This window comes from Plectropomus leopardus, chromosome 3 (assembly GCF_008729295.1).
Source record: "Plectropomus leopardus isolate mb chromosome 3, YSFRI_Pleo_2.0, whole genome shotgun sequence".
Classification (NCBI taxonomy): Eukaryota; Metazoa; Chordata; class Actinopteri; order Perciformes; family Serranidae; genus Plectropomus; species Plectropomus leopardus.
The window spans coordinates 19,691,431-19,703,909 of NC_056465.1; the positions used below are offsets into that span (position 1 = coordinate 19,691,431).

Sequence of the window (12,479 nt, forward strand, 5' to 3'; positions counted from 1 at the left end):
AAGGAAACTGTGAAGATTGACTTGAGAAGTTATATTGTAGCGAGACCTTGCAGTTCACTCAGTTTGTGGAAATTTGTATAGCCAGTGTCACATGTCATACAAGTCACTGGGTTTTCCAGTTTGTGGTAAAAACAAATTAACTTGATTTTGCTCACAGCTTCACGTCATGTCTTTCTTTTCTGCACCAAATTATAGAGAGTAGTATTGATAAGAGTACTGATAAGTATCAGTATCGTAAGCAGTACCGATATCGGTATTGGTACCAATAAAATCTGTACTCTAATGCACAAAATCTGCTGTCATAACAAAACTCTTTGTAAAAGGCTAGACATGCATGAATCTGCCCTCTTCTCTCACTGTGTTTACATTTTAGTAACTGTTGTACATGGGAAATAACAATCTTTCTTTTTTTTTTTTATAAAAAGAGCAATCTGATTTCATTGCAGACAGAGAAAATACCATCACATTCCAGCATATCTTGATACAAGATTTAGCTTCAGGTGTAAACTGGGTTATTTTAATGTCAGCACATTCAGAGGTCAAGGCTGATGGATGTTACTTTTCTGTCTCCAGAGTGTTTGCTGCCTGTATGCAAATTTGAATGACAGAAATGGGTCATGTCTATGGTGCAGCAGAAAAACAAATATGCAGTTTGTATAATGAGAAATGCGAGGACACTCCATTAACATACATTGATTTTTCCACCTCATTCTAACCCTCAGGTGACTAAAAGCATCCCCTGTTTTATGAGGATGTGTTGTTGGCTCTCCTTCCTCCCACACAACTAACAAGAGATCATCTCTCATGGGAGCTGTTAAATTACGGAAACAAGGACAAAGAATAACTTATGTCTGCATTAGTAGTTTACATAAAACAATAACACCGTAAAAAGAGTAAGGGTATCATATAATTTATTCAGGAAAGCTGAAACCACAACAGAAACATAATTTCAAAGTTGTAAAATAATATAGACAAACATCTGAACAAAACAGGAAGTTTACTGTATCTGTGTCTCAGGAAGCTCGCCTACGAAAGGTTATTGAGGTGAAACATTCTTTCAAGACAGCATTTGAAAAAAATGTTTGGCTTCATTTAAAGATGCTTTCACATTTGCTTTTTTCAACTTGAGTCTTTAACACTGAACACAACACCTTTCTAATCGGTCAAGGGGTTCCTGTATGAAATATGGAACATTTACAGTACACTTATTTGCAAACATCTGTTAGCCCTTTAAAATAATAATTGCACATTCAGTTTACTGATACAAAAGAGTCATTTACATTTTTACACTGAAGCAACGGACTGGGAAAAGTGTAACAACCTTTAATACATTTATCAAGTTAAACCAGATATATTCTCAATAGACACAATCTTGAAACTTCAGTTATTCAGGATCTCATATTATACACAGGAGTGTTTGAATGGAGCTAAAAGTAACATGTAAAATTTAGGCGGTATTTTATTTTAAAAGTCCATCATTTCCTAATAATTTCAAACGAGGTTCCTGAAAAAAGACAGGTATGTAATTTGATACTAATTATAGGGAAAATAATTATTTTAGTCACAGTAAGGTCTTCTGAACATGCGAAATAATAATAATATATATGAATGATCAATAAATGAATAATGAATGTGTTTTTCCCTATTATATTAGTATCACATTGCAGTTATTTCCACAAAACTAAACTAACATTAGGAAGTAGTGGCAGATTATGGACCCAAAAAATAAAGCTTTGTCAAAACTTGTGATGGATATATAACGTACACATGGATAAACAGTTGACAAAACACAGACAGGATATTTTAGGATAATATCGTTAGATGAGCATGTTTTAGCCCATGAGCTAACATTTTGCAATATGCCCACCAGAGCAACACATACTTTTTTAGATTAGCTTTCTTTCTGTCTTTTGCCAGTTATTTAAATTTTTTTTTAAACTACACTTCGGATGTCAACTTAAAGAAACTTAAAAAGTATTGAGGAATAGTTATCCACCACATTAAATTATTTATTGCATTTCTTGTTTTTTTTTGTTTGTCAACATAATGCAGCTGTAAGCAGCACTCACTTACCTTCATAAAAAACGCTCATACCAACAGGAGATTCAAGAATTGAATTGAATTCTTAATCGAAGCCATGAATAGATTCATTAGTCCTTTTTTCTGTGTCCATATTTGGATTTTTTACTTGAGGATTCGTTTTTAAACAGATTCTGTACATGTATCTTCTTCAGCAGATAATAATTCTGTGTAGGTCCTCCAGTGCACTGCTATTAACAATCTTGAAATGTGCTACTGCAGTACAACATAATTATGTACTGACAAAAAATACAAAGTTCTCACCATGATGGATTATCAGGCTTAAGCAGCGTTTAGTCTTTGCAATTTTCATACTGTATTGAAGGAAATGGAAAGCAATCACTGCCTGAAGAGTAGGAAATCAGTCACAAACTAATGATGAACTTTTATAGTTAATGGATCAAATTTTACATTGGAATGGTCTGTAAAACAAGCAAATAATCAATAGTAAAAATAAATCAGACAATCGTCTAGTCAACACTACCCTTAGGTGAGATAGGTGTTTGCTTTGAAGTGTAAAGTGCAATTAGGAGGAAGTTATTTTTCTGTATTTACTCTGATTCTGCAGTTTTTCTCTGGCTAACAATGTGTTCTTAAAGCTAAGGAGACAATAATGTCGTTCGGAAAGAGCAAGAAAAAAATTGACCAATTTCACAGTGAGTTCAGGGGAAGCACATTGATTTTAGATTGTTTATTCTAAGTGTCTTCAGTTGCAGGAGTCTGACTCCACTGATGTTGCATGCTATTCAGCTGCTTCACTCCCACTATGTGTATGTGTGTTAAAGTGTGCATCACTGCAGACAATATCCTGACTGATTACTATTGAGTGTGACATTTCTTTGAATCCAAGTGGCAGTTCAGTGAGCACAGCAAGAAAACTCAAAAGTGGGTCAGTGTCTGCACGGCCGCCTCACTTCTTCTGAAACGTGCGTGTTTGGCCTCAGCTAACCTGTAAATGCAGGGCACAAACAACAGCCATCACTGGTAAACGTTATCCCCCCAAAACCTCTTCCTTTCTCTGATGGGATTTTTGTTCCCCCCTTTCTTTCAACCTGCAGACAGACATGTTTAAACTGTGGCAGTGTGCCCTGGGCACACGTGTCTCTGGAAAGATGGAGAACAAACCCCTCCCGTTCTCCTGCAAGCTACAGAGGAGGGAAATAAATGGCGTTACCCAGGTTAGCCTTCACCTGGTGTGGTGCTGCAGGAAGATAAGGAAAGGAAGGACACAGGAAGCTTGAGGTTCTGCAAATCCAAGGTATGAGACACTTTGCTTATAAACCAATTATTACATTAGCACACTCTATATTCATTGTAGGGTTTCTCTTAGTTTTGCTTTCTATAGGCCGACACTCATTGACTGGTAACTAACCAGTTAACTTTTAAGAAAAGAAGGACAGTAAATACTAAATGGCCTTTCTTTTCATACCATGATCATAATGGACTTAAGTGTTGCATTTCAAAGCACTATCTGTTTGAAGGTGGTGAAGTTTTAATGTTTTGTGATGTTAATGTCTTTTATTTTCTTGTGGCTTTGCTGTCAGACAGCCATGTTAACATGTGGAAACATGCCCACTGCCCAACCTCCAGTCTCAACTGGTTCCTAGGCCATTATGCACTGTGCAGCCCTGGTCAGGTGAGAGCTAATGTTAGGTAGCTAGTGGTGATGCCCATTCAGTGTTCAGCTGATAACACCATCCCAGTGGCAGAATGTGCTGCTAGGGGAGCGTTATGCCCACCCTCCAGTCTCCCCCCCAGGTCACGTCAGTGACTAAGTGGATTCATTTTGACGACAAAAACCTTTCAGCATGACTAACTATGGAAGCACCACTAGCCATGCTGACACTGCTAACAACAGTAACAGAGCTCACAGTGATAAGATGCTAAAGCTCAAAACACTTACTCACCGGGGTGAGCTGGAGTAGGATGACTGAAGAGTGGGCAAACTGTTTTTAGGACTGTGTCAGGACAGCATTATTAGCAGTAATTGCTAAATGATTGGCTCTGCGAGCTAGTTAGCTCACGCCAGACACACCTACAGTTAACTAAAGAGTAGCAAAATTAACCTACAGACCGACGTGTAAAGGGTCAAAAATATTGTCGGCTGTTAACCTATCAAAGGTTAGCCGATTAACAGTTAACCACTGACATCCTGAATTAATTGCAGATTATATTAAACCATTTGTTAGCAATAGGAATCCCTTCAGAATTATCAACAGTTTGGTTAACGGACAGGATCTTGTAGATTCTCCTCAAAACAAAAAACAACATTTATTGAAATGAACTTTTTTAGCAAATAAAAAGAAAAATTGTCGGACATCAACTATTTATAACGCATTAGGCCTCATTCATACTGTCAGACCAGTTTCATTTGAATGACTCCAGTGTTGAGGCAGTAGGGTGTTGCCTCACGTCCAGCAAGGTTCTGTGTTGGCAAATCAGCTACGGGCAAAAACACGTTTTTCTACCATTATGTCTTCAAATGAATTAATCTGTTCTTCATACCAAACTGCATAGACCATATTTCATCATATCAACATCTCTGAACGTGAAGAAACACACCCTAACTATTGCAGCTCCTTGCATTGCTGTAACACAGAGCTGTTTTCAGCCTGGATGCCAAAATGTAGTCTAAAATGACACAGGTGAACACCATACTTGTAGCAACTTTGTATGGGCAGGCCCTCAGTAGCGCCTTGACCAGCAAGGGGAGTCTGTGACTACACAGGCAGTATAGTGGTCAAGAAAGGAAACCTTTGTAAAAGTCACAATCCTCCTTTCTAAAAAGCAGGAAGATGTTTTTTTGGCTTCATCAGTCATCTGGTATTGGGGTGTTGCAATTCCCATGGTAGATGTAGACATACCCATCACAACGGTAATACAGCTGAAACACGTCTCCGTATCCGTGGTCCCTCCACCATGTACACAGTTGCCGGTTCCACCCACACGCCAGCGAATAAAATAGCTCAGGATGCTCCATGCCGATCATAGTGAAGAAGTCCTGGTCCCCCAGGTGGCCCCTGAAGCGATACTGGTCTGCTAGTTTGGCAACATTGCTAGGCTTCAATAGTTTGTTGTAGAGAGCAGAGTCCCTCATTGCACCGAGATCCAATAACATGACGCCGCTGTTGAAGCCTGGGAGGCCTTCAGGAGGTGGATCACCTACTCTGGTCTGAGGGTTCTCCTTACGATACTGCCAGAAGGTGTGTCTGAGGGAAGATGGAGAGAGGTTTACAAGACAGTGACAGTTGGTCACACAATATTTATAACTTAAATTTTACACTAAAGGAATACTAGCTTACCATTTAACTGTAATATAAGGTCATTTGATACCAGCCAGCCTCCAGTGTGTCAAACTGACAATTTTGCATTACATCACATACCACCTGAAGCCTTTTTTGGTCTGCTGCAGAGCAGTGAATTCTGGTTTTCATAGGTTTTCTACCTCTTGAGAAAAAAGTGAATGTCTCGGTCCTGTTTTTTCTGATCACATAGCAACTTTTTAAAAGTCTTTGTGTCTGTTTTATGAAAAGACTATGGGCCCTATTTCAACGATCTCAAGCGCATGGTCAAATGCGTTTTGGGCGTGCCAAGGTCCATTTTGCTAGTTAAACGACCTATAATCTGGGCGCCAGATGCAGTGCACGGCGCAAACGGGTTGTAATTAGACTCTGAGTTAGTCGTGTGTGTTTTAGGTGGAACATGAATTAACCAATCTGTGTGTCAGCCGCATAAAATTTGTAACTGTATCACATTTTTACATTTTATATGACCCTGCTCTTTTGGAGAATAAAGTGCTTAGCAAAAAGGGGTGTAGATTTCTGGACAGAAACTAGCTAGCTGCTAACTGGCAGGATAGGAATGTCTTTTCCTGTCCCCCTTTTTGGTGTCACAGCACTCAAAGTGGGATCTGATTGCCTATTGTGTTATTTTTCTCTCTGGTCTCACCAACAACAGAAGCAAAGCAAAGGGAACCTGACACAATTTCTTGAGGACATTAATTAAAGTGGCTCAAAAATCAAATCAGGATGACTAGGACATGTAGCTTCAGGAAGGTCAGGAACTGTGCGACACATCGGCCAAGCACTTTTTGTGTTGGTGAAATGTCAAACTCATAAGTATGTCTGGGCTGTTGCATGTTTAGAAAAGTGAGGGGCATCTCTGTTTCAGTCCACGTTTGCTGAACAAACAACACTGGGGCCAAAAACAGGAAGAGAGCTGGTCCAGGAGTATCGGAGCATGTTGGAGTGCCAGAAGCTGGTGCCAGCTCAGCACCCTGTTCTGCCAACATACCAACTCTGAAGTAGCTAAATGACACACAAAGCTTCATTCAAAAAGAATTGGTATGCATAGACATTACTTGTGTAAGCACAAGTAAGACCTTTTGTTGGATTTATTAATATTATCTGTCTTATTTCCAATGTTTACCCGGGCAAGAGCAGTTTTTTACTTTAATAGGTAGTATAGATAGTGATTGGGTAACAGATAGGGTAATATAGGTCAATATTTTTTGGCCCACTTCACTGATAAATGTGCCAAAAACATTCCTCCTGTATTTGAAGGCTGCTTTAAAAAAATAGAGTTAGGTAAGTTACAGCCCTGAAATACGTGAATGTATGTAAGAACATACAGGTTTCTCAAGTGGGACAGGATTTAACAAGTTCACAGAGCTACAGGAGAGGAGCTACACTTATTTATGCTCAACATTAGACACATTTATGGACAAGAATGAAGCCCTCTATTCATGGTCTCCACAGCACTATATTCTCTAATCATACATTAGCAGTAGAACATAGACAGAATAACCTGCACCTAACTCGTTACTGCTGAGAGTCCTCTCGTGCAGACATTGGTCAGAGTAGTGTGGCAATTGGATGCCACGATAAAACAAAGAGAAGGCATCGCCTTGTGGTACTATTTTTGCACTGCAGTAATACCACAAATCTAGTTGTTACAACATGATGGATACTGAATGAGGTGGGGAAAAAAAGGTATCAAAAGAAGAATTCTATTGGTGACGGTATAACTTTGTAAAGGGTACTGGTTTCCTAATGTTTTAAATGATACTCAGCCCTATGCCCTCTAGCGCCATCTAGTGGATGCATCTATGCCAACATAAAGGACAAATTGAAGAGTCGGGGCAGTGACAGTTGCGAGGTTTGAAATGAATACATCTATTTTATTACACAATTGTGCTAAAAATGAGCCTTAAACTTTGATTGTCCTTGTGCATCCAGATTAAGAGAATATCCCCACTTTAAGCACTGTTTTTTTGCCTAAACATCCCATAATGTATATATGAGTTATTTATCTTACCTCTCAAGGAGTAGACAAAACCCATATGGGACAAATAAGAAAAGCAGGGAAAAAATACACAGTCTTGTGTACAGCTATCAATTTCTTACAGCAGCACCTTTATGTTGCTGTGGTTTATTACTTCTGTCAAGTCCATGGAGACCACTCGTGTCTGTTCTGTGGTGGTACTATTTCAGTTTTACTCGGGGGCTGATATGTTTTCTTTAAGGAAAGTACAACATGTGCTTTCCCATATACTACTTACCGCCAGTGCGATGATGTTTCATTCCTCCCAAAACACAAGAATGAATGGGAATAAACTCTTTACTGCATGTATGTGGACACACACATACTCTCAACAGAGTTGAGATTATTCTAAGTACTTACCAAGCCTGAGGAAACCTGCTGTAGATTAAATATTAATGGATAAATGTGTTGGCTTAACACACATGGGGATAGAGGACAGATCAAGCTGTTGCAGAGCAGTCAATTTCATTAAAGAAAATAGAACATCGCCCTTTAAATCACGTTAATGAAATCAGCGGATCGCTACCTGCTCCCTTGGTGCAGATAAACACATGGTAAAGTAGTGTACAATAATTATGATTCATATTGTAGAGGATACTTCTCTCGCTGTGAAGCCTCAAATCTAGTGGGAGCACAGATTCTCTGAGTCATCCTTTGATATTATCACTGACCTATATTCAGCAGCTGTAGCTTGTCCACACTGTTTTATACAGTCTGTTGATTTGGTAGCTAGGGACTTGAGGCCTCTGTGGAGCATTTATCATTTTTAAGACAAACACTGGATCTACTTTCCCTGAGAAACGTTCAGGGTGAGTGAGTCAGTAAAGGAACAACTGTGTAAATGTGCCCTTATCCAATCTGCAGCTTTAACATACGAAAATGGAACGTAAGGCATTTGCATTAAGTGCCATGATGGCCATTATATGTGACAGACAGCATAATGATGATGAGGCATGATGAAGATTAAAGCTAGCATTAGAAGAGGCATATGCAGAAGGTTTTATGGTGAAAGATAAAGAGATGCAGATGCACATCAGCACCTTGCATGGCAGCCTCAGCGTACCACTTCCATTTCTATTTTGACCCAGTGAGGAATCAGATGAATTATTATGAATAATACCTTTAATGGTATCAATATAATACATCAGCAGTATAAAATATGCATGAAAATATTTTCCACTCAAGTTGGTACATTAGGAACATTTTCAGAAGAACTGCAGGCTTGGTGCACAAAAGCATGTTTTTACAATTACTTCCTCTCTCATATCAAATACCGGCAGCGCTGTAATTGTCCTCGTTTTGAGGCACGGAAGAACTGAAAGTGTTTGGCCACCATTACATATCAACTTGCATGTACATGAAAAACCCATAGTATAACGTAAATATATACAGTGTACACATCATTACTAAACTGCACCTCATCATATCTTTCTGATGTCCTTCCTCTTTCTTTAGCCTCTTAGAGGTGGTGAGACTTGAAGGACGAGTACAAAATGCAGCAATGTTCTCTATGTTCACAATGACCTTGCTTTTTTTTCCTTTGTACCAGAACACTCAAACCAGACTCAATCAAACTAGACATATAACCTCTTAGCTTAGATCAGTTTTCCTACCAATGCCTCCCCTGCTTTGCCAGTTCACAGCTCCATCGTCTGCTGCCTCCAATTTTCACTGTCAGCCTTTTAAGTGAAGTCTCACTTGCGAAGGAATGAAAAGCATTAGCAGGTGACGGGGACATTCAGTGCTGCAATCCTATCCAAATGTGTCCTCTGCGTTATTCAGGACAAGAAACAGCCTGCTCTCTGAAAGCTGTGTAAAACACTGTCTGGCAGAGGGGAGTCTGGTTCTGGGTGTACAAATACAATGTCTGTGCCTTTTCATCGCTGAATAGTTTGGCAACAAATACAAGGTCTATGAAAGAAAATTCCAGCATTGAGAGAAGAGAGAGAGAAACCTTCAAACAAGAAAGCATACAGCGCTGCTTCAACCATTTATTAAATATCTCATAATACAAGTTTTATTCTCACCTTTAAAGCTTCCTGTCCATTGAGGATCATGATGGTTCAATCTTTTTTTCTACTACAGAACAAACCCTCACACTGACCCATGTCAGTGTGAGTGCTGCATAACTCACAGCCACCTAACTTAAAAACACAAAGATATGTAAAATTAAATATTTCACAGTCAACATTTAATTTAATTCCATCTTAGAACAAAAACTGGGAATGGGTGGGATATATCACACAACCGAGACTTTTTGCACAAAGCATATCAAAAGTGACATGTTTCTGGCTAATGTCTCTCCTAGTGTGTGTTTGTGGCTCTGATGGTGACATTATGATAGTAGGTCTTGTCTCTTGGGTTTTTAAGGCATTGCAAATGCAGCTGCAGGGAACAGATATGGGACATTTTTTTCTAATAAACATTTCAGTGGCAGGATGTGCTCTGAATGCAGCTGGTGGGAGGATACAGCCTGCTGCATAATGCTTTGTCCATTAGCACCCAAACAGAGTGGGAGTTGAGAGCCCTCTCCACTCGACACAGGAAAACACTTTGGGGTGACAGGATTGCACACAATGAATCACTAATACCAAGTTTGAAAATTACAATTTTACATTGAAAATACTCGTCCATTGACCACTGGCTAATAGCTAACAAGCTGTGCTAACTAGCAGTTTCTCAAATGTTGACTTTGGCAGAATTATCTTCTCAAGGAAACACAAAGTAACCAAGGTTGTCTGTTTTGGTGTTCTCTTATTGTGTGTTCACGTTAAATGCAGAGCAACCATTTTGCATGTCGTGATTGCCTTCAAAGTCAATGCAATGACGCAAATAAATGCAAATTTAGGCTGGTTGGCATGAATGACAAAAGATGAAAAAAAATCACGTCATTCAGGTTTTGGCATAAGTTATCTGTGACGCTGTGTCGTGAAAGCCTGTTCGTGTCAAGATATAGTTAAGTTTCTCGGTTTCTCCTGACATTACAGAGGATTAGAAATAAAGGATGAATTTAAAGTCACCCTCTGTGGGCATCCAGAGCTCAATCATTCAATGTCAGTACTGTGCAAAGACAAAACAAACAAGGAGAGGGCTCAGAGTTTAGTGATCAAAGCCTTTGGACAATATGGTAAATTCAGAAAACATGCATTTGATGTATTTAAGCTAGGGGTGTGACTTCTAATGCGAAACGTTAAGAAAAACACTAAACCTTTAGAAAAATTGCCAGCCGTTAAAATGTTTAAAACTTATTTATAACCTAATGTGCGCATGTTAATGCACAAAGCACACTGGGAAATAGCTTAACTTACACTAGCTGACAGCAGTGATGCAGCCTGTGTGGAATTTAGGAATTTTGGTTTGGAAGAAAGTGCACTCCTGTGAAGACTTTCGACACATTCTACCGGTGAGGAATTTGTTTTATACTTTTGGAATAATCTTTAATAATAATACTACCCCTCAGTTTTTCAAAATAAATTTTTAGGGGGAAAAAAAATCAAAGCTTGTTACCGTTGATGTCACTCAAACCCCCAGTCAATACTGAAAATTATATCTTGCATTTAGGGCATGGATATGTATTCAGAAGCTGCACCTGGCATGACCAGCCACTACAGTTTGAGTGAAAGATGCCAATATTCTCGAATATCAGTGATTTAAATCCCCAATTTCCTTTTAGATCTCAACAATAAAAAAACAGAAGAGATGAAAATCATCTGCTGTTCCACAAATGCGCTTCAAAACTCTGAACTTAAAAAACTAAAATATGGTAGAACAAGATGTTGTCCGTCATGACACAAAACACGTTCAAAACCATACAAAGACAGATAATCTGTTGTGACAGTTTTGATTTCAACTGGTGAGCCTGTGCATGCTATGCTATGCTAGGCACAATATCCAGCAATGTTGCCGTGTGTTTTAAACAAGTGTGTCCGGCCCACAGGAACAACATTAGCTGGGGATTCCCAGGGTGAGAAATGCATTGAGCGGCACAGTGGCAGAGCAGAGATACAGATCTGTTTGGAGATGCTGGTGCCAACTGGAGTCTGGCAGGAAAATTGCAACTCTACTTCTTCAACTACTTACACAGAAACGTGACATTATCAACATTTACAGTATGTAGACTAAACTTTACTGTCTGGCATGCACGATTAAAGGCCACTTTATCCTGATGACATTTTCATCTCATGACTTTTTCCACGAACATGGCTGTGGGTGCTTAGAATGACTTGAGGAGGACCCAGCTAGACATTTCTTCATTTTCCGCTAAGATGGACAGCACAGCGCTGCAATATGTTTAATTATACAATAACAAACACTCTCGGCTAAAAAGTGAGAAGATGCTACCTGAATATTTTCTACACTGCTACTTTTAGTTCTTAGCTTGGCAAATTTGTGAAATGGTGCCCAGCTGTCATTAAGGAGAGCAGCATTGCAACAGGCAATGTGGATAAAACACAGTAGAGTACATTCAAGAAAGGGTGGGATTTTGATCAGGTTTATTGTAGCCGATACCCAAATCTGCCCTGACACTGATCCCTAGAGTTGGCTCAGGGCATAACTTTATAGTAGATAAAATGTGAAAAACAAAAATATTAATGTTATGCATTATTAATATCTCAAAAACAAAGATTCCCTTTTGGATGAAGCCACGAGATCCCTGGTCAGTAGTAAGTTATAACACGTGAATGTGAGTAACTCTGTTAGGTAAAAGTGATGTTAATATACTTGTACACTTCTAACACGTATATCACATGCACCGGGCACTGATGAAAACATAATGCCTTTGACCATTTCATTAATTGGGTCACAGCTGTTTTAAAGGTTATATCGGAAAAACTTACACAAACAAAAGACACTGAAAGGTGCGCGGAGTAATTCTCTTAATATGCCTTTAATTAAAATCAAATTCTCTGATTCCCTTGATTCATTCACACGGTTTTTAAAATCCCAGAGGAAATCACCTGGCTCTGTGTTTATCCCAGTAAGCAGCTGCTACATGAAACATCCCACTTGCCTTGTGTAGTCTTACTATATCTCTCACACACATGCATGCACACGTGAACACACACACACTGAGTGAC

The 12,479-nt window shown here is 39.1% G+C and overlaps 1 protein-coding gene across 1 annotated transcript in view; it reads right to left on the reverse strand.

Annotated features, from left to right (window-relative positions):
* Positions 1-903: 903 nt before the first annotated feature.
* xxylt1 (xyloside xylosyltransferase 1) overlaps positions 904-12,479 on the reverse strand; it is a 29,783-nt gene continuing 18,207 nt past the window's right edge. The window contains exon 4 of the mRNA XM_042484036.1: positions 904-5,288. Coding sequence (XP_042339970.1) covers positions 4,892-5,288 — 397 coding nt within the window. The 3' untranslated portion in view covers positions 904-4,891. The remainder of the gene's footprint in view (positions 5,289-12,479) is intronic.